This window comes from Pollicipes pollicipes, unplaced genomic scaffold (assembly GCF_011947565.3).
Source record: "Pollicipes pollicipes isolate AB1234 unplaced genomic scaffold, Ppol_2.1 Scaffold_3447;HRSCAF=4054_pilon_pilon_pilon, whole genome shotgun sequence".
Lineage (NCBI taxonomy): Eukaryota > Metazoa > Arthropoda > Thecostraca > Pollicipedomorpha > Pollicipedidae > Pollicipes > Pollicipes pollicipes.
Window position 1 is genome coordinate 399,053 of NW_023596297.1, and position 27,687 is coordinate 426,739.

At 55.5% G+C, this 27,687-nt stretch overlaps 2 protein-coding genes and 1 long non-coding RNA gene across 3 annotated transcripts; all 3 read right to left on the minus strand.

Annotated features, from left to right (window-relative positions):
- Nucleotides 1-3,786: 3,786 nt before the first annotated feature.
- LOC119091446 (putative ATP-dependent RNA helicase vasa-like) lies at nucleotides 3,787-16,906 on the minus strand. The gene is made up of 10 exons (XM_037214241.1): nucleotides 16,729-16,906; nucleotides 10,307-10,401; nucleotides 9,290-9,775; nucleotides 8,663-8,992; nucleotides 8,062-8,283; nucleotides 7,580-7,711; nucleotides 6,764-7,021; nucleotides 4,949-5,129; nucleotides 4,247-4,521; nucleotides 3,787-3,804 (listed from the first exon to the last, which is right to left on the minus strand). Exons 1-10 carry the CDS (start codon nucleotides 16,868-16,870, stop codon nucleotides 3,787-3,789), a joined length of 2,139 nt encoding a protein of 712 aa, XP_037070136.1. The 5' UTR covers nucleotides 16,871-16,906.
- Nucleotides 16,907-16,919: 13 nt separating this feature from the next.
- LOC119091245 (uncharacterized) lies at nucleotides 16,920-20,550 on the minus strand. The gene is made up of 3 exons (XR_005093389.1): nucleotides 20,412-20,550; nucleotides 18,885-18,929; nucleotides 16,920-16,966 (listed from the first exon to the last, which is right to left on the minus strand). It is a non-coding gene; the product is annotated as an uncharacterized LOC119091245 (long non-coding RNA).
- Nucleotides 20,551-24,278: 3,728 nt separating this feature from the next.
- LOC119091447 (U11/U12 small nuclear ribonucleoprotein 35 kDa protein) lies at nucleotides 24,279-27,687 on the minus strand. The gene is made up of 5 exons (XM_037214242.1): nucleotides 27,660-27,687; nucleotides 26,068-26,291; nucleotides 25,273-25,486; nucleotides 24,677-25,081; nucleotides 24,279-24,295 (listed from the first exon to the last, which is right to left on the minus strand). Exons 2-5 carry the CDS (start codon nucleotides 26,287-26,289, stop codon nucleotides 24,279-24,281), a joined length of 858 nt encoding a protein of 285 aa, XP_037070137.1. The 5' UTR covers nucleotides 26,290-26,291; nucleotides 27,660-27,687.

Here is a 27,687-nt window from a genome sequence, read left to right on the forward strand (position 1 = left end):
GAGTGTAAAACGGAGGATTACGCATGCACGCTTTTCACGATGGAAATCTGTGTGCGGACTGCCACCATTATAACGTCCCAAGGCCGGCCGCGCGGGCCCAGTGAGTGTCTGTCGGTACCACACCCCTCGTCGCCTGTGCCCTGCGCCCCTCACGCCGCCGCCGACTGTGCCGCGTCGACGGCCGCAGAATGCTGTCGGAGGAGGCGCCGGGTGCGGCGGCCGTGCTGGAGCGGCTGCGGGCCGAGGACGCCATCACTGACCGGGACGCCTCGCACATCAAGCAGCTGCTTTCGATACTGGAGGACGCCGGCGAGCTGGGCATGGAGCCGGCGCAGCTGCTGGTGAGGGCCGCGCTGGGCCGCTCTGGTGCCCGGCTGCGGCTGCCGGTGCGTGGCTGAGGTCTTCACCCGGGCGTTGTGGGCCAGGGTCGCTTAGGCTTTCTGCTGCGGCCGGGTGGCGTGAAAGTCTGGCGTGTTTCGCGGGAGGCGGTCGGTTCGACTGGAGCGCCTCGGCCGGACCGGTGCAGAGCCGGGCCCGAGTCCGAGGTGTACCAGACCACTCTGACGCCCGTTCCGTCTCGCGTGACGGTGTGAGTTCCGTGACTGTAGTGCTCGCGCGCGCGCCGGGCCCTCTGACGCACCGCTGCGCCGGCCGGGCAGGAGGAGAGCGGCCTGGCACGGCCCGAGCTGCGGCGTCTGGTGGCGCTGATGGTGCAGCACGAGCTGCTGCTGCGCGGCGGCGTCACGCGCCTGCTGTACGTGGCGCGCTCGCTCGGCCAGCGCTGGGTGCTGCACTCGTACCACCTGACGCGCCTGCAGCAGGAGTCGGCCGCCAGCGGCCTGGCCGCCGTCGGCGGCGACCTAGCCTCCTCCAGCCGCAAGTAGGTGGCGGCTCGTGCTGCGGTGGTGGCTGCTCTTCGTGCGGGACACGGTGGGAAGGGTGTGGTTGTCGCGTGGGCTGTCAGGTGCCATGAATACGTGCCATATGTTGCCCGTTCTGGCGTTTACACATTCTGAGGCAGCTCCGGCATGTCTGTGCCAAAGAGGTAGTGGTGATGAGCAGAGCTTGCTGGTGGCAGGCTGATAGCGCTTGAAAATTAGATGTTTGGCACATCCGTGCGAGATTTGTTCAAAGTTTGTTTTTTAACTCAACTTCGTTGGGATTTACGGTGTCATGTACGGCGTTGGAAAGGTGATGGGACTTGATGGAGTGAAGTGCTAAAGCATGGTCTAATTATCCAATCTTGCATCCACATTCGTCAAAAATGGTTTAGAACCTTCGTTTTTGCAATCCCAGCAGTGGGATGAACACGATCGGCGGCGAACAGCGGGGCTCTCCCGTCTGTGTCCGTTCCCGCTCACGAGGAGCTATGCAGGATTGCTTTTTGGTGGTGGGTGTTGCTGTAGAACGCGCCGCACACGTTGTTGGGGAGTGCAGAAGCTGTCAAGGCCAACATTGTGAAACGTGATATTTGAACGCAGTTGTCAGTGTTAGCACCGAGCCCATTTCCGCTTCGCTACGTATCCAACGTTAGCGAGCGCTTACGAGTGTTTCAGCGCAACATGGCCGCCCTCTGACGCCGCCCCGTCTGGGCCGGCAGGGACATGCAGCCGGTGTTCTTCCAGACGGCGCCGTGGCGGCGCGTCGGCGGCTCCGTGAACCGGCGCGTGCTGGACCGGCTCTCCGGCGCCGTGCTCAGCCACTGCATGACGTGGCCGGCCTGCCCGCTCGCCGCCGTCCAGAGCCACTTCCATCCCATGCTGACGGCAGTGCAGACGCGCCAACTGCTAGAGGTTCGTGCGGCCTTGCTGTCGTTTAACGTGTTATCTGCCCCCACCCCGACCCCCGGCTCTCAGCAGCCTGCGCAGCCTAGGCGCGGCCGGTCTTCCGTCGCTGGAGGCGCGGTCGCGCAGTGTGCTACGTGTCAAGGGTGCAGCTCACGCGATAGGTGGGAAAGGCTGCCGTCTGAGCGATGTCTGTCCCCCATCCGGCGGCGCTGGGGCGCGGCCATCCGTCTCGGAGCAACCAGGCTTTCTGGCTCATGCCTACCGTGTGTTCGTCGCCCCCGACCAGGCCGTCGAGTTTATCGCCTCCCGATCTACCCGTCTTGCCACCGTCGTTGCGGCACCGGCGCGCCCAGCTGCCTCGCGCACGACCGTGCCGCGCCCTTAACCCCCTCCCCCCCCCCGCTCCAGACCCTGGAAGAGGTGGGGTGCGTCACCCTGACCGAGAACAGACAGGTGTCCCGCACCACGCTCTTCTCCAAGCGCTCCGATCTCGCCTGGTTCGAAGGTGAGACCCGCGCACCGCCACGCCTCGCCTTGCGGCGGATGGAATACAGTACTCCTGGGTCCGTCGGATCTTGCTGTAGAACTTGGATGTGGCCAGCTGGGCTGGACTGTGCTGGAGGACCTTAAATAAGCCACCCGTGTTTCTGAACGCTGCCGCCTGCGTAAATGGACGCAGCTGAGGCATCGGCGTCATGTCTGGCTTCTCTGCCGTCGTCATTGGAGCTTAACGACGCACTCAACGACGCACTCTGCTGCTGAGGCCATATGAGGTCGCTTGCCTCTCACCCTGGCACGAAGGCACCCATTTTCGCCCCCGTCCCCCCCCCCCCCCCCCCATCTCTGCACTGCACCGCGGCTAGTTTGGCTTTCGATTCCCAATTGCAGCGAGGCGAACTCCGTCCACATCCAGCCCCCCCCCCCCCCCGCAACACGTGCCCGCGGCGCTTACGGCCGGCCCGTCGGCAGGACCCGCGGACGACTGCAGCCCGCCCGACAGCGTGCTGGTGATGCCGGCTGCGGATGCCGTGCTCAAGTTCGCCTGCTTCGTCGGCGACAAGCCCTACAGCCAGGAGTTCCTCGACACCGTCGGGCTGTAGTGAGCCGGGTCCGCAGCCGCGGTGTGCTCCCGCGTCCGCGCCAGTACCGGCGCGCAGTACGTCCGCGTGAAGTGTCGTTGGCCGAGTCAGCGTGATGGTGACGATGGACAGCAGTCTTCGCGCTTTACGTGTCAATGTTTCTGTCCCAGGCCTCGGAGACTCGAGAGACGGACCAATAAAAAAAACGTATTTATTCGACTCCGCGAGTTCAATAAACTAGAATAACTGAACGCGTGCTATGCACGCGGCTCCGGATTGCGTGGTCCGAGTCGGCTCCCGGCAGACACGTGCCGGTTGCCCCCAGACGCCACGGCGCGCCCCGAGCGGCGCCTGCCGCCCTGAGACGCGGGGCCGGGCGCGACCCCCTTCTCTCTCTCTCGCGCGCGCGACCAGGCGGCTTTCACAGCCAATGTCGGCCGGCCCGGCCCCCGCCCGCTCTGCCACAGAATACGGGCACAAAGCCAAGCTCCCCATGGAATGCCGCCGGTCACGAAATGCGATGTGCCGTCTTCGTGCTGCCGGTGCGCAGCGCCGCCATCCCGGTGCTCCCACCAGGCGCGGGCGACGGTCGCCGGCGCGGGGTCCGGCCGCTGCCAGCCCGCTAAGAAACAAGCCGCCGGCCAGGCGCCCACTCCCGCCTGGCTAACACAACGGAAACGCTATCTACAGCCACCACGACACGGCACGGCACGGCACGCGGCACGGTGGGGCGGCGCCGAGTCCGGCCGGCCCGGGCGCTAGTCCCATCCCTCCTCCGCCTCCATGGTGGCCGGCTGCTGGTTGTAGCCGGCCGCCGCGCCGCCCATGCTGCCGCCGCCGCCGCCGAACTGCGGGCACACGAGCCAACAGTCAGTCAGGTGCCGGGCGTCACCGACCGGACGCGCCCTGGCCCGAGCCGATCACACCACTGCACCAGACTGGCGAGCGCACATAATTCAACACGGGACAACGCGGCTAGAGAACACCGGCGAAATCCAGGCATGAACGCTGGCGTGCCCCAAACTGACAGTCAGAGCTTCCTCATCAGAACGATACTGCAACGTAGTTTCTGTTGCAGTGTCGGAAATGTGCGTTACCTTATCGTCAACATTGCCAATTCTGGGGCATCAAATGATTTCATGGGAGTAGAATTGAAATTGGGTAGAACTTGGCTTCCGCACACGAGTCGTTTCTCTCGTCTGATCATCTGGTGACCGCCGTTTCACTTAAGAATTACCCTGGGTGAGGAGTAACTGACAAGCAGAGATAGTGCACAATGTCGCAATGTTGCTCGCCACGAGTACCATGAATGCACCCTGTCGGCGCGTCCCTTCCGCCACCCCGCGCCAGTCGCGTCCCCGCCGCACCGGCCAGACTCACCCCGCGCCGGATGTCGCGTGACGCGTACGAGCCGCCGGCAGCGCCGCCGAAGTCGGCGTTGCCGGCGTCGCGCTGCAGGAAGTCGGGCACCTCCTGCTCGGCGCCGGCCAGAATCTTCACCAGGTCGGCGGCCAGCGCGCTGTCGCGCTCACTGTCGTAGAAGCTGATGGCGCTGCCGGTGTTGCCCACGCGGCCCGTGCGGCCGATCCGGTGCACGTAGTCGTCGATGGCCTTCGGCAGGTCGTAGTTGATCACGCTGGCCACGCCTTTGATGTCTGGGGGAGGGGCGTCGGTTAGCCAGGGCTGCGCCGCGTCACGCGGCTGCAGTGGAAACAGTATCAGGCATGTCGCAACAGTCTACTTAACGTAACCAACAAAATAGCAAACTACTACCAACGAATTAAACCCTGGTAAGTGTTGCGCTAATGTAAACTGGATCAGGTTCACTCTTGGATCGGGGACTTTGCTTACCCCTGCTTACTTTCGTTCCATTCTTTTCTGACATTAACTCCACACGCAGGCACAAAAATTGCTTAGGGGATGGCACAACAACTCGACTCCTGTTTTATGAAAATCTCGACGACGCCCGATCATGACGCGTCACACAACACGCCTGGCCTCCAAACACGCAGCGTTCGCTCTCGGCCACGAGCTCACAAGCCCCGCCGACACGGACGGCCCCAGGGCGGCGGCCACACTCACCGAGGCCGCGCGAGGCCACCGACGTGGCGATCAGCGTCGGTGTCTTGCCGTACTTGAAGTCGGCCAGCGCCTCCTCGCGCTCGCGCTGCAGCCGGTCGCCGTGGATGCTGGTGGTCGGGAAGCCGGCCTGACACAGGTGCGACGCGATGAAGTCGGCCACCCGCTTCGCCTCCACGAACACCTGGCGGGGAGAGGCAGGCGAGGTCAGACGGCGGCACGGTCACGCGGCGGCCGCGGCCTCACGGTGAGGGTCGCGCATGGACCCAGTCCAGGTCGCGCCCGGTGCAGCGGACGGACGGGGTCTGTTGCGTGCTTCGGCGCGCCGTGCAGCACCAGTGGGGCTACGGCCAGAAGACAAGTCGAGGCTTTTCCCACAGACCAGGCGACAGTTGTAGCGGTCGTGGCCTTAGTGACGAGCCGACCATCTAGCACACCAGGGCCGCGATCTGTGAACACTTCCGAATGTTTCCAACGCGTAACAAGCACGCCATTCAGTACGCAACTCCCTGCGGCCGGATATGCTCGTCATTTCCAACCAGTGGTTGCCTGGTGACGGAACGAGCGCGCACCGCCGACTCGCTGCCACAGACCCGAGGTACCCTTCCCTCACGCACTCCACGACACAGCGTTCCGGCGAAGCCAGACTCCTCACAGATCAGCCGGGGCCACAGCGCCGCGCCGCCGGCCAGACACCCCCGTCCCGGCGCCGCGTGCCGGCGCGTCTCTCACCAGCGTCTTGGCCGGGGCCACAGCGCCGCGTCGCCCGGCCAGACACCCCCGTCCCAGCACTGCGCACCTCTCACCAGTGTCTTGGCCGGAGCCACAGCGCCGCGCCGCCCGGCCAGACACCTCCGTCCCAGCACCGCGCACCTCTCACCAGCGCTTGGCCGGAGCCACAGCGTCGCGCCGCCCGGCCAGACACCTCCGTCCCACCACCGCGCGCCTCTCACCAGCGTCTTGGCCGGAACCACAGCGCCGCGCCGCCCGGCCAGACACCTCCGTCCCAGCACCGCGCACCTCTCACCAGCGCTTGGCCGGAGCCACAGCGCCGCGCCGCCCGGCCAGACACCTCCGTCCCAGCACCGCGCACCTCTCACCAGCGCTTGGCCGGAGCCACAGCGCCGCGCCGTCCGGCCAGACACCGCCGTCCCACCACCGCGCGCCGGCGCGCCTCTCACCAGCGTCTTGGCCGGGGCCACAGCGCCGCGCCGTCCGGCCAGACGCCCCCGTCCCGGCACCGCGCACCGGCGCGCCTCTCACCAGCGTCTTGGCCGGGGCCACAGCGCCGCGCCGTCCGGCCAGACACCGCCGTCCCGGCACCGCGCGCCGGCGCGCCTCTCACCAGCGTCTTGGCCGGGGCCACAGCGCCGCGCCGTCCGGCCAGACACCCCCGTCCCGGCACCGCGCGCCGGCGCGCCTCTCACCAGCGTCTTGGCCGGGGCCACAGCGCCGCGCCGTCCGGCCAGACACCCCCGTCCCGGCACCGCGCGCCGGCGAGCCTCTCACCAGCGTCTTGGCCGGGGCCACAGCGCCGCGCCGCCCGGCCAGACACCCCCGTCCCGGCACCGGCGCACCTCTCACCAGCGTCTTGGCCGGGGCCACAGCGCCGCGCTGCCCGGCCAGACACCCCCGTCCCGGCACCGCGCGCCGGCGCGTCTCTCACCAGCGTCTTCGCCGGGGCCACAGCGCCGCGCCGCCCGGCCAGACACCCCCGTCCCGGCACCGCGCGCCTCTCACCAGCGCTTGGCCGGAGCCACAGCGCCGCGCCGCCGGCCAGACACCCCCGTCCCAGCACCGGCACCGCGCGCCTCTCACCAGCGTCTTGGCGTTGCCGATGTCCCGCAGAATGCTCTCCAGCTTGTCGCGCTTCTCGCGGTGCGACACCTCGAGGAAGGTCTGCGTCACGTCCGTGGACGCGGCGCCCACCACGCCCACCATCAGGAACAGGTAGTCGTTCAGGTAGTTGGCCGCCAGCCGCTGGATGGCGTCCGGGAAGGTGGCCGAGAACATGAGCGTGTGCCGCGCCCCCTTGGCCGGCATCGTCGGGTGGTTGATCATACGATCGATGTCGCCCTGGCGGTGGGGGGGGGGGGGGGGGTTAGTGGCCGGGGCGGAGCCGGAGAGGCACCGTCACACTGTGACCAGCCCTTCTGAACACGAGTCGTCCGATGGCTGACGTCAATGATAACGATCATTGATAAGATTTGTAGCCGGTGGAAAACGAGTTGCGCCAGAAGGGGTGCGATTACCCCAGCCGGTGTGGTTCACGTGCTTACATTACGTGTGGCACGTGAACTTCAATGAAAGGTTTTGAAACCGTATGACCATATTTCAGAGTTAATTCAGAACCCAGAGCAATTGGATAAGTATTTTGCTCCCACCACAGTGGAGGTCGGATGGCATTGTCGTCCCTACCCCAACCTTCACCAGCAAGTGCGAGCACTATCACGCAAACACCTTGCACAACAGACAGCCTCACCATTGCTCGTGGCCACCTCATCAAGAGCTGGAGTTCTCTCAACGTTGCCGGGAGCAGCAGCAGCACTCCGCACAGCGGGGTGGAAGCCGACGCCGGCCTGCGTGGCTGTGACCGACGGAGCGCAGCTCCACCGGGCCCGGGCCGCCGCTCACCTGGAAGCCCATGTCCAGCATCCTGTCGGCCTCGTCCAGGACGAAGAACTTGCACTGTGTGAACGCCACCTTGCCCTTCTCCACGAAGTCGAGCAGCCGGCCGGGCGTCGCCACCAGGATGTGGCAGCCTTTCTGCGGACGCACACCACGCGCGGGTCAGCATCAGCGCTCGGCATCGGCAGCACGGACTCACCGCGTTGCTGTTATACGCAGTTACTTGAACAGCTGCTCCCAGTCACAAGCATTCCATTGGATGATTGGTACACTGTAGCTCTGCAATGCATTTGTTGTTAATTGACATCTTAGGGTGCGCCCACCACAATGGCCATCTTGCGACCAGCTCTACAATGCATTTACCAGGCGATTACCCCGTGCACGTGGGCGCCCCAAACCAGCGACCTGCCGAGACACCTTTGCCCGCACATCCCACGGCGACCTTGACAGCGACCCTGACGGCGACCCGACGGCGAGTGGTGCCGGACCTGCAGCATGTTGGACTGGTGCTGGACCGACGTGCCACCGTACGCCACCACGGCCCTGATGACGGACGTGTTGGAGAACTTGCGCGCCTCGTTGTAGATCTGCATTGCCAGCTCGCGCGTGGGCGACACCACCACACAGGAGGGCTCCTGGCACGGCGAGTACGAGGCGGCCGGCACGTTCTGCTCCAGCAGCGTGTGGATGACGGGCAGCAGGAACGCCGCCTGTCGGTCAGCCGCGGGAGCGCGGCTCAGTCGGGCGGCCCCGGGGCCGAGACCAGCCGAGCCGCCCAGGCCGGCGACGCCACCCCACACCACACACCGCCGGGGAGGGGGAGGGGGGGGGGAGGGGCGGACCGCGCCCGGGCGAGCCCACACGCCGCGCACAGCCTGCTCTGGACAATGCTTATGCCAGCAAACCTGCAGCGGAGTTTTAGCGACTAGTCAGGTCCCAGCCATCTCCAGAAAGACGCGTCTGACCCGCGCAGCGCGGCCGGACACCCCGCGTGAAACAGCCCGCATCCAGGCGCCGCCGCACTCGCGCGGCCCGCCGCCACCGCCCACACCCGGCGCGGCCCCCGACCCGGCCCGGCCGCGGGCGTACCGTCTTGCCGGAGCCGGTCTGGGCGCACGCCATCAGGTCCCGGCTGCGCATCACGATCGGGATGGCGTAGCGCTGGACGGGCGTGGGCGTGGCGTATCCCGAGCGGCGCACGTTGTCCAGCAGGATCGGCCGCAGTCCCGACTCCTCGAACGACGAGATCGGCTCGCAGATGTCGTTGCCGGTGACGCGGCACGGAATGTGCTGGTATTTGGAGAAGTTGATGCCGGACGAGATGCCGCCCGAGTAGAGGGAGTCCTCGCCCGACTCGGTCGGCACGTAAATCTCGCGCGGCTTACCATCCTCGCCGGTGGTTGTCCGGGTTTTGGCCGGCTGCGGGGCGGGGGAGGGCAGAAGGGGGTCAGGTGGGGATCACGCGATAACATGACAAGCGACGGAGCGATACGGGTCGAGCCAGGATTAACAGAGACTGAGGGAACAAACGACTGTATGACTGTGATTCATAACCCCTCATCACACGAAATGCGATCCGTGAAATCCTGAATCATCAAAATTCGAAACTTACGTGCAACTCACGCGAAATTAACTCCGCATTATTCGAAACAAACACAATTTGAGAGTCACACAGTCACGCAAGGCCTCAATATGGCAAGCCTCGCCAGTACTCACGTTTGGACACTCCCGGGACTGGTGGCCCTCCTGGCCACAGTTGAAGCAGGCGCGGCTCCCACCGCCGCCGCCGCCCTCACCACCTCCGCTGGGGCACTCCCGGGACATGTGTCCCTCTTCACCGCACTTGTAACACGCCCGGCTGCCACCGCCGCCGCCTCCGAAGCCGCCTCCGCCACCTCCACTGGGACATTCCCGGGACAAATGTCCCTCTTCGCCGCACTTGTAACACGTCCGGCCGCCGCCGCCGAATCCGCCGCCGCCGCCACTGGGACATTCCCGGGACATGTGTCCCTCTTCACCACACTTATAACAAGCCCGGCTGCCGCCGCCACCGCCGAAGCCGCCGCCGCCGCCGCCACTGGGACATTCCCGGGACATGTGTCCCTCTTCACCACACTTGTAACAAGCCCGGCCGCGGCCGCCGCCGCCGCCGCCACCACCTCCGCTAGGGCACTCACGGGACATATGCCCCTCTTCACCGCACTGAAAAATGCATGGATACATTCAAAAGAACAGTCGACACCATCAGCGCAGGCGCACATCATGCGTCGCGCGCTGACACGTCACAAAGATGTTGCATACTGAGCGCTCCAGGGCATCCCAGCAACTGTCAGCGAAGCGTCCGCAACAGCGCGTCGAGTTCTGGGATTCCACCGGGCCACGTCTTAAACACCTCAGTTCGGCAATGAGGTCACAGAGTAGGTCACGTACACATACCTTTGCGACTCGAGGCTAACTGTATAAACACGAGTTTGGCAACCAACAGGTTATCCGTTCACTGGTAGGATATCTGGGGCAATTGGAAAGGTTGTCCAAATCAGACCCATCTCTTCTATTTCAGCCCATGCTCCTACGGCAGAAGAAACATAGTAGAACACTGTGGTTTCGTCGTAACTATTATTGTGGTCACGCACCAGCACCTATTTATGGGCAAATTTGGGCCTTCTAAAATACTTCAAATGCATAGCAAACTTTGTGAGCATGAGGCGCCGCCGCCGCAGCGGCCCGTCTCACCTTAAAGCAGCCCCTGCCGGCGCCGGCGCCCCCACCACGACCGCGGCCGCCTCGGAAGCCGCCGCCGCGCGGGGCCTGCCCTCCGAACGCGGAGCCTGCGGGAGGCGCGGCCCGGTCAGCGGCACCACACGCCGCTGTCCACAGCAAGCGGCACGAGTGGCGGCTGCCGCAGGGGCCGCCCGGCGCCGCGCACTTGGAGAACGCAGGTAGTTGTGCCACCGACAGCCGACGGCGAAACAGAGTACGAACAATCGCGGTTGTTGTACCCAAGGACTGGGGCAAAACAGAATACGAACAATCGCGGTTGTTATACCCAAGTGCTGGAGCTAATGAACTGGATACAGGGATGGGAGACGCTAACATCAACTTTTTACAGGCGTACGAATCTTCAGCAGCTTCAAATATCTGCCAGACAGATCAGGTCATTCAGATCAGCCAGATGACGGATTCGCACAGGCATATCATACACTTTTTATGTAGTCTTTTTCAACAAAGCGTGCCATTACCGGCAGTAACAAAAATAAGGCCACCGAACACGCCCGATACTGGCCTGCGGATGAGGAGCGCGGCAGGGTGAAATCACAGTCCCAAAGCACGCCGGTAGTGAACATGATTCGCAAATATGTTTTTTTAATGATGACAATGGGATGATGACAGTCTTTTCGAATTGCTGACACACCCAGCACGTGCTTACGGAAACGAATGGTGGGGAAAATCCCCAGCATACCATGCCCATGCCTACCATACCATGCCCCAAAGAATGTTAGGAAAATGCCCAAAGCCTTATTTCAAATTTACATCGCATTTCCTCAGCATAGAATAAACGCCGGATTCCGAGCGGAAAAAGGGGATCATTCGCGATTCGGCAAAAAGCCCACCTATCACACAGTCAATTAAATTATAATTATGGCACTACAGCCAAGACCGCATGTTACAATGATTTCAATGCCGTACGATACTAAACAAGCATGATTACTTCACAACCATGGACACCAACATATTGATTCACACACTATGACCGTGTTTTGATCAACAACCTTCCTACTCTAACATGATAATTGGTTAATATTTTATTAGTTGGTTAGCAAAAAATAGTACCTATTATGGCCCATTTCACTAAGGCCGTGGTTATACTACATACTCTTCTCAACATCCCAGCACGGCTTTCTGTGGAAGTGGATTTGTAACATTAGAAAGCTGTTCTGACAGCTCATGGACATCTGGAATGGCAAATTCGACGTGACGGCCTGAGCGGACTGTACAACAAAAAACTGCCTGCAACGTCGGATTCCATGTGCAGGGTTTTCTTCAGCTTAAAAATGACTCGCCCAATCCCAAAATCAAAATGGGGAACGTCCCCCAGTTATGAGAATGCGTGTGGGCTAGACGGCATGCAAAGAAAGGCGATTCCAAACGTAACCATTCCAGTCCACTCGTTCTCCGCAGCAAGGTCCTCGTGAACGACACCACCTTTCAGTAACCCGATATGGTGTCAGGTTTGAATATTCCAAACGTCCGGAAGCTCCACGCTACGGAACACACTTCAGTTGTCACGAAGGGTTCGTACAGCCCTCAAAAAGACCACCCACACCACGGCGTCAACCACACCCACCTCGCAATGACGAATACCAGACCATGCCCGCCGCGCGCGCGTCCCCACAAAGACCGACGTTCAGTCAGCCCTTAGATCACCCGAAACTCATTCCACCCGATCCCATATCAGTGACCGCGATAGGGAGCAGAGGACCGGCTCCTCACATCCGATTGGTCTCCACGGACTCCCGATAGGGGCTGATCAACAGGTGGCTGGTGGTGTCAGCCGATGAGCTGGGTTTTGGCCCCAGTGCAATCCATTTTGCTGTACTCTTGACCTCATCCAATGGACATCGCCTTACTTTTTCGTTTATTTCTGACTGCTGTGAAGCCTAATCGGGCTTTGGATCACCGCCATCACATCAGTTGACCTGGCACCGATCGCTGCCGTAGAGGCAAGGCGGGAGCTTCGCGTTTGTTCTTCCGTTGCGGAGTTTTGTTCTTGAATTTCGAAAACATTCTAGACAGTGCAGCCAACCAATGTGCGGAACCAATGAATACGACAACCTTTGTGGAGGTGAGTGTCCAAAACTGGGGTGTTTCTTGGTGTTTTTAGCCCCAAGACATTTTTTCTCCATAAAGATACACTGGAAAGAATGTAAAAAATTGTTCTCTGTGAGCCACGTAAGATGGAGGCAAGCTGTCCCCGCAACTTCGACAGCATCGCGCGCCACACTCACGACTGAACGAGTGATGCTGCTTGCGGGTTGCACCCGAATCTCTACCATATCACACACAATCTTTCCTTGCAATGCATTCAGTGCCCATGTCTGTTGCTGCTGCTCACCAGCACGTGTTTAACTCAACTACCCTCCAACAGCGACACCGACGCGCTCATACACTGGGCCCGAGCCCGCACTCAAAGCAGCAACTGTGTCTCTCGACGGGCCAGGGAGAAGAGCAGAAAACATCTCGTACACGGCACAATTCAACGTTTCTGGATTGTACGTATAAATAACTGTAACACAACAAAAATGTATACGGAAGTATATGATGTCGCACTTGCATGTACCTCTAAATGTAGTGAATCAATTATCCATTGATGAAAAAAATTATTTTAAATCTTTTTGAATAGAAGTTCTATTACAGTTGCATTTGAAACTGTCAAAAATGGATATTGTACAGAACGTATAATGGTGACGTCGAACACCATCCCAAACACTCGCTTGGGCACGCGGAAAGCCACGGCTCCGTGAGTCTCCGGCTCTTGGGGAGGATTTAGCTTTGGAGAAGACATATTCTCCATTACGAAATCCGAGTTGAAGACATACTGAAAATGCATAAAAGGGTCATTAAACAAAAGCATGGATTTTTTCCTATCGATCTACAGAGCGTCGCCACAGAATCCTGACCTGAGTATAAGGCTAAAGCAGGGTTTCTTGTTCTCCGTTGAGCATAACCTTTACTGGTGTAGTTATATTATTATTTACGTTTTTTAGATCTACCTTTTATTTTAGCCGGGTTTTGCCAACGCACATTTTTCTCGAAATCAATAAGGTCCTAAAAGCAAAATCAAAACCGATAAATAACTTGCAGCGGTTCTGTCGTTGAAGACTGCTTTTGCGTGCCCGCCATTTATGTAGCCTACCGACCTTGTTTTGGAGGACCCGCGCGCGGAGCGGTCATAGCGTGACTGGTTGGTAGTGTAGATAAAGGCAATATATAAATTTAGCTCAGTGTCATGCACTAAGAAAAGTATTGTATCAGACTCAACACCGGTGAGCAGATGTAGTGATGCTAACCTTGTGCGGCTGGACTGGGCTGTGAGGAGGAGATGATTCCTCCGCCCCTGCTGTGTTGGCCTCCGAGCCCCAATCACGCAGCAGCCTGACGTCTCAGGTGGTGTAGGTTTGTGCCTAACTTTGTGGATCGGGTGAACAGAGAAATATTTTATCCCAAACAAATGGTGCAAACTATGTTCTCCCTTATTTGGACCAAGTTTCTCTCTCAAAGTTGGGGAGAGGCTAGCATTCTATCCAACTAAATACGGAACTACACACTTGTTCCCAAATTAAGTACATCTAGGTCAGTACAAGTCAAGGGGGTACCACAGTGTCCCAGAATTTTTTCTCCAGGTAAGGGAGATTATACCTTGGCTAGAATGTAGCTGCAATAACTACCATGCCCCAGATGCTCCTATTTATAATGTGGCTTGCATGACACTCCTATCATAAACTTGACAGTATGTGCTCCGGGGAACGGTGTATCAGGTGCACAACATTTCAAGCATCTGCTTCTGCAGCCTTTATTGGGATTGACACCTTTACAATAAAATCATCAACAACTTTCTATCAGCTCCATAGCTTTAAAAAATACAGCAGGTGTGAGCATAGACTTAGGAAAAAAGCACTTACTTAGGAAGCTAGAAAAGTTGAGAATTGCAAGCAGCCAATCTTTAATGGTCTTTGGCAATCACTAAGACCAGCTAGAGCATGGTGCTTATTAGCATCTGCTGCCAAAGAATGTCCTTTAGTGCCGGCTGTGAATGCAGTGCAAATTCACTTGCGTACTTTTGTTCTCACTACAAGACATGATTTCAATATACTGTTCTCTCCCCCAAGAGCCAAAACCAAATTTCAGATAATGGTGGAGGTACCGACATATCACGCAGTACCGACATATCACAAGCCACCATTGAACGCGACATCAGTAAGCCAAACAACAGCAATCATCCGAGAGCGGTGTCTTGGCACCCGCACCCGACACCTCACCGTACCGTGACGCGTCCACATGCACAAGGCCTCGGCACTGGCAGCCCTGGTGGCGGGACTATCCTGCGCTTCCCCGCCCGGTACCAAGGCTGGCGGGGTCTCTGTGGCGTGACGCCAGCTGGGCACGTGGAAAGGGCGACCTTCGGCCAATCGGGCCGGCACAGACAACGGCGGCGGCAAGGCGCTGACGCAACGCGAGCTGGCCGCCCGGCGTCACTTTGGTCACATGCTCTCGTTTATGTTGCGCCGGGCAGGCGCCTTCAAAGTGCGACTGCCTCGGGTGGTACAAGCACCGGGTGATTGGTCGAGTCCGCCTGGACGATCATAGGTATTAATGTAAATGCACTTTTTCTTTCGTCGCAGCTGGGAATCGGTCACGAGTTATACCGAAAAAGATTTAGTTGTAGCCTGATTTAACGATTGCCGATAACTTTTCCTGAAGAAATAATGAAAAGACTGTTGCTGAATTGCTGCGCCATGAAGTTATGGCGGTACATAAACATGCATATCATTTATGGAGCCATTAGCAATGAATGATTCTGTGCCGTTTCAAGTTATGACGTCTTTTCCTCACATTCCATCCAGTTCATGAAACGGTTAAAACAAATTTGTTTCGTTGAAGTAAAATGAGACCAGTCATCACATTATAGGCAAGCCAACAAGCGCAATGCGCATTTTAACGTTCTCTCGTAAAACCTGCTCCAGTGGCGCATAATTGTAGCGGTAACTATGTATCCAGACTTTTGACAGACTAAACAACAATTTATTGCTGCTATTCATTTCATCAATCTGGCAACCACCCTCCTTTTCTAGCATTTCCGCCTGTCCCTTTGTTAGACCACGAACCCTCTTTTGGAGGTCTCAAACTTCGCCCCAGTGGTCCGCGTGTCAATGCCGTTCGGTCCCTCGGTTGGTCCGTGGCCGCCTCTTTTGGCCCCGGGGGTTACGTTTAGTACGTTCGGCGCTTCGTGCGCGACAAGAAGTCTATTTCAGGGCGGCCTGGCGATACCGGCACGTGGTGAACTGATTGCACTTCCCGTGGTGGGTGGTGACTCACGGGCTTCAATTGTAGGTCCGTGGGTCAATAAAGCCCCGTTTGGGAAGGCTGATGCTAAAAAACATGGGGTGAGGGGGTGTGGATACTTCAGGTTACATTTATAGCATTACGCAACTTATGAGAATTATTACGCAACTGTTATGTTAAATGTTACACCATAAATGTTACGCTATGCATTATCGATTATCGAGTGGGCGACTATTGATATCGACAAAGAAATAAGTAAACGCAAATCAAACCACACACCCATACTATTGATAACATTTGTCGATATTCCAACTATAGTTTGAGCGCTCAAAGTATTCGATTTGCCACAAACGCACGCAGGGCTGTTTAAGACATGATACGTGATAACACTATCTCGCTCCGTGTTACCTCTCTCCCTGACATGACAGGGATGAAAAGAAGTTAAAAAACGAAAGAAACCCGGGCATGAGCTTTTTTCAGCAGCGTTGCGCGAAAGAATGACACACTCCTGAACTTGGAAGGGAATTATGGAACTTCCACTGAGGAGAAACTGACCTTGAAAGCTAGTAAACAAAAAAGAAGCCAAGTTAGCTGAGGCTTTGGAAATCAGGACGCGTTTTGTAATTTGGCTCGCTGAGCCTCCCCCTCCTGCCTACCCCAATCACCGCACCAAGGCGACGTTCCGTGTGTGCTCCCGCATACCAGCGACGAGCTCACACATGAAAGAAGATTGGATGCTAGAAGGACATGTTAAAACATGTCAAAAAGAAGCCAAAATAATCCATCGCTAAGCTCCAACAAAGTAACAACCGACACACTGATGGAGTAATCGTTCTATCGTCCTTGCCTGATGTGCTAGAACATATATTGGCTTGTTCGCATGTGTACAATGTGTAGACTAGCACTCCAGCCGAGGTGGTCCGTCCAAAAAATTACTCGATTCACGATACCAATGCTTCGTGTGAATCCTTCCCTAAATGTACCCGATACAAGGCTATATGCTCAGAGCTGCACGAAACGAAGGCGGCTATGCTGACAGGTTATAATGACACATACAGCGGAGCACATCAGAAGTGAAGACCCGGCTCACTTACCATTCGATGAGCCCCAGCCATCGTCGGCTTTCGGAGCCTCCCAGCCGTTGTCAGCCTTGCTGGGCGCGCCCCAGCCGTTGCCGGCCTTGCTGGGCGCGTCCCAGCCGTCGCCGCCGCCACCACCCACGCTGAGGGAGGCCATGCCGCCGCTCAGGTCGGACGCGCCGCCGAAGCCGCGCCCGCGGCCGAAGGTGGTGCCGCCGCCGCCGCCGAACCCGCCGCCGCCCGAGTGCAGCGGCTGCCGGCGCAGCACAGGTCAGCGGAGCGTGGAGCGTGGGGTGGGGGCCGGGTCGGCCCGTACGGACGAGGCGGCGACACGGCGAAACAATGTGGATACGACACGGGGAAAAGGCCAAGTTCTGGCCGCAGAGCCGAATCTCAAGTCACAACAATGGCATGAAGCGAAAGTCCATGTCCAAACAGGTGGCTTCAGACCATGGGAACTGCAAGCTAGCCAGTGGTTTTGTATTTTCAACACGCGCGGCCGAACCCGAAACCAGGAGCTTCGAACTTTGTACACACAAAGCCACTGAAGCCTGGGACCTTGTACTTAGGAAATGTGAAGCCAAGGCCAAATCACATCAATGCAAAATCAAAAGGCTGTAGCTAAAGCTGAATCCTAAAAGTGCTACACAAAAGCCAAGCTAAGCCAGCAATCAATCATGAAGTTGTGCATGTCACCTATTTGAGGTTGGCAAACAGAGGCTGGGATCAAACAAAGAGTAGGGCATGCAAAACATGTGAGAGCCTATGTCACTCCATTACTTCAACAATCCTACAAAGTACAATTTTGGGGATACTTTGGCTAGTCACCTACAGCATAAATTATTCAAAAGTTGTCCCTTCTGTCAGCTTTAAGTATTCCTTTCATGCAGACCAATCTCCTTGAAGTCCATGCAAGATGCTGGTGGAGTTCCCCTGAGATCTCAGAAAATATGGAATTATTGCTAAACAGCAAGTAATTTAAAACATCAACCAATCATTATTGCATAATTATAGCAAGGCCCTGAAATCCATTAATTCCATGATTCCATACTGCAGCATTCTCCATGCATACCATCCCACATATGGATGGCTGTGTTTGAACAATATGGCAAACTGCTAGTTGGGGCATTTGCTGACATGAAAAACACTATTATGCAGACCCAAATCAAACACAGGATAGGTTCAAAGTTTCATATAACAGCATCTTAATCTATTGATACAGCTGTGCCAAAAAGAGCAGATGCTCCAATATGCATCTTCCACACTCAGCCACTTTAAAAAATTAGCAAGCACCAATGGAGGATTCCTGACAGGTGCCACAGCTGTACACTGCCTCCTGTGGTGAGTGCTGTGTTGCTTGTGACCATCCCACATAATGACTAGATGGAGCTCACATGGGTATAGACAGAAGCTAGCAGGGTACACAATGCGGATTGGACACATGTTAACCTCAGGGTGCACTCCTTATGATTTGGTGGCGAGGGCTTGAAGGCTGGCCTCCTGCTAGGAATGTTAACCAGATGGGCACTGGCAGGCCCAAATAAGAGGGCACTGCCATGTGAGGTAATGAAACTTATTTCATCCAGGGGTGGATATGAATGCAGTTAACAATATTCCATTTCACATCATTCATTATCTTCTGCCATAAATCCTTTCCCCGACAAATGTGTTCACTTTCACTCCAATTAACACTTCTGTCAAATGCATGCCCTTAATTTTTTTCCAATCAGACTCACCTATGTCAACTTTTAATGCTAACAACCTTTCCAGTTCAATCCTTATCCATGTCTACCCTTAGTCCTAAGTGGCATTTAGCAAACCTTAGCCAGTCAACTTTTAATTATTTTCACTTTTTCCCCTCAAAGGTTTTATTTTTCTTTCTTTCTGGTTTGTCTTTAACTTACTCAACTTTTTGTCCAGCTTTTCAAAATCAACTATTGACTTCTTTCATGAAGTTTGAAAAGCAGGTTACCCCACTTACCTATTGCTATTTTTCTCTTGAAATTCCCCATTTTTGTACTTGTTTCAGAACCCCAAAATAACTTTACTTTGCACTGCATTTTCCAGCAGACACATGGCTTATGCACACAACAAGTGACTCACTTTAGTGTAAACAAAGGGTTAGCATTATTTTTCACCAGTACCCTAAGGTGGCTTTTTCAGCAGCTTACCTTTGATGGTGGTGCATCCCAATCATCATCCATGTTTGGTAGTTTCTGTAAAAACACAAAGACCTGTGGGTCACAATACACCACACTATAGAAACACATGCAGCTAACAGATGAAAAACACATGAAACAATGTATATTATGCTTTGTGCTCTACTAATGGGTACATCACCACAAGCTAAAATAATAAAATACCACTTTTTGGTAAATTATCTTATGCTGAGTTAACATCACAGTCATCCTTCTGTCATCTGGGTGATTTATTATACAATCCCTTTCATGACAATGACAATGATAATTTAGGCTTTGGGCCACACCAGTTACATTGGTTATGTGGCACCCATAATCTCTGATGAGGTTTGGCACCCATATAATGTGTTAAGGATTAATGCATAAACCTGGCACACCATACCTGTTTTTCAGTCAAGTGCATAAAGCTATGTCAAAAAACCATAACAAATTTAAACACGTTTCATTTGATTGCATTTTCTTTTTATGCAAGTACTCATTATAGTTAAGAAAAAAACAATTTGAGGCACATCTTTAGAAATGGTAATGCCACTGCAGCAGCAGCAGTCCAATGGTTTACCAAAAATTAAAGGGTATTAATAGCCATGCAATCCCTTTACTGATTAAGTCATTTATTCTTTTAGGGGAATAATCAAACCTTGTTTTCACAACAACCTTTGGCAATCTTTAATCACATCACATTAAGGTGCCTACATCACATTTAGTTACCACTACTTCACCACTTAAAATCCATTCATGCCTGAGGCCATTCTGTTGCAGCAAAACCCAGCATTCATAATCTTTACAAACAACAATTCACTTGACCATGCAAACTTTCAAGAGCTTTTAAACTGATCTGCATAAAAATGGCAGAGAAGATATTGTTCATGTCATGCCATTTGAAGCTATACTTATTCTTGAAATGATGCCCACCTGCACCTATTTTTGAACATAGAGCACACAAACAATAGAAGCATTGCCAAGTTTTTACCCCCAGAATTTCAACACAGGTGATTCATCCAGAGCACTAAGTAAGTTAACAGTGACCTTGCCAATACATGTGCCAAAACGATGACCCAATTGCCTCAAGTGCCAGAACTGTCTACAAAATTGATTCAATGTCACGTGTTGCAAACACATTCCTAGGAGCAAGCGAAGGAAACAGTGATGGGATCAACGGTTACAATGTCAATTAGAATAACTTAGAAGTGACAGCAGCATGCCAAAATCAGAAACAGACCAAACTGATTTACGCCCATTGCTGGTGCGCCAGATCCACGCCGACTTTGTCCGGCGCCGCGGATGCTCACAATCCGATCCGCGAACGGACCCTTTCTGAGCTTTTAATGATGCTGACACGTCCCTTTACTAACCGACGATTCTAACTCTAATCAGAACGGCTTTCAAATAACAAACGGGCAGGCAGGCAGACTTAATCTGTAAGTCTCGGCGGTTTCGTGCTTGCATCAGAACGCCGGGAGGTCGCTTTTGAGTTAGCATGTAGAACGAACCTGGACTAACCTGAATGGTTGACGGAAGATACAAAGAAGACTAAAGAGGTTATGTAGTTGAAACAAAGAGAGATCCAAGACAAAACACGGCGGCGGCCCGATCCGACGACCACGCCGACGCCGACTCCCGCCAAACTCCCAGAACCGGAAGTGACCTTGAGGGAAGTAGAGCAGATGCTAATCGGAAATATTTCCAGCTGTGCGGTAGAATTATAACGCTTCGGCTTAACACATGCCGGATTTTAATTTTTATCCTTTGCCATCCATGAGTTCTCCATAAACTGAAAGAAAAAAGGAATCCAATTAAACTTTTCGTTCCTTGATAAGACCTCTCTAGAGAAGAACACTACTAAGTTAATGTCATGGTAAGTTTATGCGCGAACTTCTACGTTGAATTGGGGAGGTCGCCAGGTCCTTAAAATGACAGTCATTCTAAGTGTTGGCGCATTCACAAAAGATACAAGTTCTGGGGGACACTCATGACTATTTGGGGCCGTTCCGTGCATAGTAGCGGGGGTGTGGATCTTGGGAGCTGCCATGGGACCCTGGGCAGATAAATGCCCTCTTGCTCTGCGGTGACTGATTCGCTGATTGTCCCTCTCCCGGTTGCAAAGACGGGTCGGCGTCGGGATTGCGGCGGGCATGTCCTGGGCGCAGACTGCGGTGTCGGGTTAATGAGACGACTGAGAATGGTCTGTTTTCCGGTGGAGGTGGTCACGACACAGGACCGTTTCACGTGCAGTGGAGTTGACTTGTGGCGATGTGGCTACGGTGGAATGTCTCTTTCATTGGGGCTTTACGACGCACCCAGCTGCTGAGGCTACATGGCGTCGCCCGCCTTTCACTCTGGCAGGAAGGGCGGGCACCGCGGAGAATCGAACCCCGTACCTCTGGTTTCCCAGACGCGCAGTGGTTAACGCGGACGCATTAGCCTCTTCACCACCGGCACCATTGCGGTGAGACGAGCGCTGGCTGGCGCCGTCTGCTCAGCCGCGGGTGAGGCGCAATTGCTGACAGTGCCACGATGAATGATGAACATCACTAGCGAGCCCGGATGGACTGGATCAGTCTAATGACGCTTCAGCGGCAGTAGTTATCACAAGCCTCGCGGTGAGCGGCTGGGCTCCATCGTGGCAGCACGTAGCCGGAGCGAGCGTAGATAGCCAGATCGGCGAAGGGCGCATTTCCGAATTGGTGTGATAGATGGGCTACACCGCTACCACCAATGTAACTTTTGGTGTTCCGAAGTCTCGCCTCCGGCTCGCTGGTGCACATAGTACGTCCAAAGTCACTTCTGTACTTGATACCCGTCACGGGTACTCGCCACAGTACGCTCCGCCGGCGCGTCCGTTCTCACGCCGGCGGCTCTCAGAATCTTCCCTTTGCTACCGCCTCCACATCTGGCCCCCGCGGCCGCGTCCCTCGCACGGGGCGTCTGGGGCAGGAGGAGGAGAACGCGAGCGCCTCTAAGCGGCGCTCGCCAAACTACGCAAACATTCACTGGCTAGCACATACGTGTTCTCTGACACCACACCGCCCCCTTATCTTTTCGAGAACTGTGAGAGCCAGAGTAACAAACCTACCAGGATAGATGGATGCTGCAGGGGGGCACGTTCCGTGAAAACATCATGACCTTAGGCTAATGTCATCAGGGTCAAAAAGGTCGAACACGTCCAATTTTGAGTGTTTTACTCGGCTTGTCTCGTCATTCTTGTGAGTCGCTGCGACTTCGTTTAAGTGCTCCAAGTTTGGACTACTTTTTTGACGGTGGTATACGACACAGTATAGATGTAGCAGTGAATGACTTCACCCCGCTCCAGAGTGGTGCGGTCGGTCGGTCGATTGGCTGACCGGCCGGTCGGACGGCCGATCGGACGCAGTGGGCTTTCTGTGAAAACGACAATCATGAATACTAAGAGCGCATCAGCGCCGATTTTCACGCTCTGGTGCTGGCTACGTTATTAACTTCTCGTCGGTCAGTGACTTCACTTTTTCCGGTCGATTTTGTTCTTTGCCTTGAGCGACGCGCTAGGGCTTCATTTGCACGTAAACGAAAAATGTACAGATATTCCTGTTCAATCTAGACATATGCACCAAAAATAGGAAGGGGGATTCTGCTCCTCCCTCCATTGAACGTGTGAATACATCCCAAAGATTTGGTGCCGAAGTAATATACCCTGGGGCTATATTTGCGCATGCCCCGTCGAGAAAGAATGCCGATGACGCCGACGCACTAGCGCAGGCGGATGCATGCCGGAATGGTCACGGTTCTTCGAGATGGGCACAGCCCGCTGCTGAAGCGCTCTGGTGACCTTGGCGACCATCGATTTGTAATGTCCTTGTTAGAACATGGCTGCTTGGGTTACGTCAAAGGCCACCCAAAGCCGAACACAGCCAGCTGACAGGCAAAACACTTTACGGACAACTCGACTCAGAGCTTCGGGTCTTTCGCATTGGTCTTCATCAAAATCTTCCCCAACCAATGCGCAATGGTCAACAACACCTACCCTTTTCAGAACAAGTCCGAGTTGGGTCAGGTGAAAGGTCAACAAGAGCTATCGAGAAAGCCCAAATTAAGTTGCACACAACACTAAGCCCCGAGCCTATAGAACCGATCACTTCGAAACCTTAACCATTTGGTGTAACATGGTCTCCAGTGTAACCTCTCCAGGGCATGGTGACATGGGGTCAGGTCGAAGGTCACTAGTAATGCCCGAAACCGTATCGATTTGCTCGATCGGCACAGATCTTGTGGCGATCAGCCCCATAGACTCGGGTCAGGGAGTTGTCTGCGGCCAATTTTCGCAGCTTCCGGTGTCGATCATTCGCGTGATCCCAGACCATCATGCCATACAAGGATAAGTTATGGACCATGATGCATCGATCGTTGAACTTTTGTGGCGATAAGCGCCACAGGCCGCTTATCCGCGGCACATCCGGTTGCCGATAATCTTATTCTTTGTTTCTGATGTTTTGGGGGCAAAATTTGACCCAACCCCAGGTCGAAGTTCATGATTCAGTCATCGTGATCTGGAAAGGACAGATCGCCAACTGTTTGTAGCATGGGATGGTAAGGTTTTCGCAACGATCGCTCCATAGCCTCGGAGCACTGGGCTGTCAACAAGCTTTGTCATTGGCCTAGTCTCAGCCAAACAACCGTATCCGAGACACCAGCTTTGAGTCATAACAAATGCCAAGCAACCGAAATATACCGCTGTAGCGTATATCTGGATAGAGTTGCTCGACGAAAGCACCGTGATAACCACATTACGGGACGAGATCACAGCGCTGTGCTGGACGAAACATCAAACCACGGTTCTTTAAACTGCTCCGGCCGGCGGCCTTCAATCCTTTGTGGTTTGTTTTCCCGACTTGCTAACTGTCCTGTCCAGCCGAATATTTCGCGGGTGGACGCTGTCCGCCCACTGCGTGTTTGGCGAACGTTGGCATCGTGCGTCCGCCAGTTGAGGAGAGGCACACGTGAGTCGAGGACCGTGCCACTTCCGGGCAAGGGACGGGACCACCCAACAAAAGCATCGGCCTCAGGCGATGGGCGCCCCGGCGGCAGCCGAACTCGCAGCTGTGATCACGTCGAACGTCAGATGCTGAATCTGCTTTGTTGAACGCATATAGCAGTCGTGGCATTTGTATTATCTAAGAAGACAACTGAAAAAGTCAACAATGATGATGATGATTCAGGCTTCACGGCGCGCCGGCTTCCCTGGCCATATGATGTCCATAAAGCCAACGTTTATACATGAACAAACATAGCGTTGGCATCACCACAGCCACAACGGTTCAGTGCGACTCAACCTTCCGAACAAGGCTCGATAACAAACACTATCGTTATCGGCCAAGCGCATGCTCATCTATGCACTTACGCCTTCGGGATTTCTGCCGCCACGGTTTCCAGCCGCGTACAGCCAGCGGCGCACCCCGTGTGACGAAGGCACAAACACTACTTCACAAGACAGACGACATAACCGCCTGTTTATACTGTAGTCCTCGGTATCCACACGCACCAGCCCGCCACGCCAGGTCGCTACCGGTCGCGGTGGTGCCGGTGGCGATGGCGATGCCTCTCGCCGTCCGCCCGCCGCTCCCCGCTGCGGCGTCGGTGGCGACGCGGCTCGGGTTCGACGCCGCGCTCCGGTGAGGTGTCGCGCTCCGAGCGCCGCCGGTCCGGCCGACGGTCGGGACCGCGCTGGGCCCGGCTGGCCGCGGCGGCATCCCGACTCGGCCGGCGGTCTCGGTCCCGGCGGTCAGGGTGCCGACGTTCCGGGTCCTGACGGTCCGGGTCCCGGCGGTCCGGGTCCCGGCGGTCCGGGTCCCGGCGGTCCGGGTCCGAGCGGTCAGGGTCCCAACGGTCTCGGTCCCGACGGTCTGGGTCCTGACGTTCCGGGTCCTGACGGCCCGGGTCCCGGCGGTCCGGGTCCCAGCGGTCCGGGTCGTCCCGGCCGGACCGGCGCGGTACGGCCGAATCATCGTGGTCAAACCGACGGGACGCGCCGGAGCCGTCCCGGTCGGACCGGTGCGACGCTGCGCCTCCGTCCCGGTCAGGATGTCGGGACCCCGCCGCCCCCTCCCAGCCCCGGACGGCCGGGGGGTTGAGGACGAAGGGTCGCGCCACGCCGCCGAAGCGCAGCTGACCTGACTCCTTCCTGCCGCCGAGACCGCCACCTGCGAGCATAAAGGGACGACGCTTATAGTGGCCCGGTTTGACAAGATGCGCATGAGTTCCTTCAAGACAGATAACAGCTCATCCTCACCTCCCACTAAGTGGGTTCTTCGACTGACAAAGACGGGAGAGAATGTGCGGCCCAGAGTGGCGGCAGCCCCCCTCCCCCACCCCACCCACACACGCAACTCACCAAGCCGGCGCGGTCGCCAGCCGGGCAGGCCGCGGCTGAACTCGGGCTCCACCACCACGTCGGCCCCGGCGATACAAAGGCGGCGGCAGGCGGCGCGCGCGGCGGCCGCGTCCCGCCGCCGGTTGAACATGACGAACGCGTAGCCTCGGGGCGCGCCCGTCACCAGGTCCCGGAGCAGGCGGATCTCACGCAGTTCGCCGAACCGGCCGAACGCCTGCGGGCGGCGGCCGGGGTGCTGAGGCGGGGGACGACCAGGGAGGGGGGGGGGGAGGCACGACGCGGGCTTTTGTGGCGCGTCTAAAGGCAGCTGCAGCGCCGACCCGCTGTGACTCCGCGTCGACACGCGGTGCTGGTGTGCCGATACCATCGGAATGGGGACTAAAGAGCATGTGGGGCATGACACGAATCAGATTGCACGTTTAGACGCCAGGTCTTCTAACCAGTGGATAGTGTGACCCGTTCCGGACTGAACTACACGTGCGCATGGCGCGTGAAGGCACATTGGCAAACAGGCGTAAAATTTGACACGCTTTCTAATGTGCCCCTCCAGACTCACCGAAAAAATCTCATCGTCAGCCGTGCTGTGGGGCTCACGAAGGGGATCAGAAGATTGCTCGCGATGATAACATGGCATGACCACAACCGGAAGAACATTCGGGGTCCAATGAACACTCTGGCGACGGTAAATCAACTTTGTACACGACTCATCTTAAATGGTGCGACATGCGCTGTTTTTTACAACAAACTACAATCGCATGTTTCCAGGCGCACACACCTGCAGTGGTTTCAACCCACCTTCTCTATATCAGCCTCCTCAGTTTCACGAGAAAGCCTTGCCACAAACAATGTCCTTTCTTCAGATCCCTTTACATCCCTTGGCTTCTGATAGGTGGCAGCTAGGGCCCGACTGGCAGCTTTGTCATAGGGCAAAACACCAGATCTGTCCTTGTAGCCAGCTTCGATCGGACAGTAATAATCAGTAAAAAAACGTCCTGGTGGTGGCTTCCTGTGGTCCATGTCTGAAAGCAGATCATGGAAACAGCTTGTAAGGAACTGATTGACATTTATACAGGTTTGGAACTAAGACAGCCATTTTCATGGTCATTCACTCCAGTTGTAGACCATGTCCTTTTCAAGGTTTCGAATCATTTTGTTTCTGAGCCTGATGCACATGAACTTAAGCATCATAAGACACAATGCATATGGGCTGGTCACTCAGACATGTATGCAGTCATAAAAGCATCATGTGATGCACCTCATCCTCATGCACCTCATCATCAAGCCATGCACCTCTCTGGTTTTGAAGCATATGTGGTCCAGAAATGTATGACCACTAAAAAAATCATGTCTGCATTGATGCTGCGCCAAAGGTCCCCACAACAGACAGGCATTGGCTAATAGTTGCCTTTTGCTGTCTCTGCTAATATGTCTCCAAGACAAGTTTTGCCATAGTTTACAGAAACCTCATCTTCTTTACCAAAAGATCCTGATGAGTGACATGAGCTTGTACAGAATCCTGTCAGGAGAAGCTGTTTTGGAGTGGAGCTTAGGGACATGCTCCAGGGGTAAGAGAATTACAACTGTATTGTGGAAAATTACAAATCAGAACTTCATGCTGATCCTACATTTTGGACACCATTTAACCAGCCCAGTGCTGTGAACCATTGCATGTTTGCTTAGGGAAGTGGATCAGCATACACCCTTCAAGAAAAGCCATCAAAATGCTATACCCACAGAAATACTTGTTTGGGGTTGTAGATAGAGAGATAGACCATTAGGCAATGTCTATACTGTTTAAGATACTCATGCTCTTTAAATTTACAAGAGGTTCTTTGAGTTTGAAATGTAAACCACCAGTGCCAACCAAAAATTTTAAGTCTGGCAAAACTTGGTCAACTAATATAGATTTCTCTACAGAATTTCATGCTACCTTCTGACTTGACCTGGATAGAGGCTATGCTGATGCAAAGTCTTAATCTTAACAGGCTTTCTGCCATTGCTCATCTGCCCACATGACCCTAGCTTATGGCTGACATAGCTCACAGCCTCACTGTTCACAATCACAATCACAATCACAAACTTCACACCAAGTTGCTCCCTTTTGCAGTGGGCCAATGCGAGGTCTTTTTTCTTTTCCGCGACACATCTAGAGCCACTTTCGAGGGATAGACAATTATTTACAGCTTAAGGCCAGGCAAGGATTACATTAAACCGGCTTTTGATGTCCGATGCAGCCTCCGGTATTTTGAAATTACCTTACGTTAATCTGGTCGATTATTCTCTAGAAAGGCCAAAACAAGAAAAAACAACTGCAGCAACAGATCAATTTGCTTCCCCACGACACAACACGCATTCAATACACTAGAATAACAATCGTGCCTCCCCACCGCCCGCCCCGCCAGGCTCCTCCGATGC

Coding starts and splice junctions, on each gene's coding strand:
- LOC119091446 (XM_037214241.1), bottom strand. CDS start 16,870: ATGGCCTCCCTCAGCGTGGGTGGTGGCGGCGGCGACGGCTGGGACGCG. Junction 10,402..16,728: donor TGGCTGGGGCTCATCGAATG/GTAAGTGAGCCG, acceptor CGCCTCCCGCAG/GCTCCGCGTTCGGAGGGCAG. Junction 8,993..9,289: donor AGTCCCGGGAGTGTCCAAAC/GTGAGTACTGGC, acceptor CCCGCCCCGCAG/CCGGCCAAAACCCGGACAAC.
- LOC119091447 (XM_037214242.1), bottom strand. CDS start 26,289: ATGGACCACAGGAAGCCACCACCAGGACGTTTTTTTACTGATTATTAC. Junction 25,487..26,067: donor AGGAGGCTGATATAGAGAAG/GTGGGTTGAAAC, acceptor CGCCGCCCGCAG/GCGTTCGGCCGGTTCGGCGA. Junction 25,082..25,272: donor CTGGCGACCGCGCCGGCTTG/GTGAGTTGCGTG, acceptor TTATGCTCGCAG/GTGGCGGTCTCGGCGGCAGG.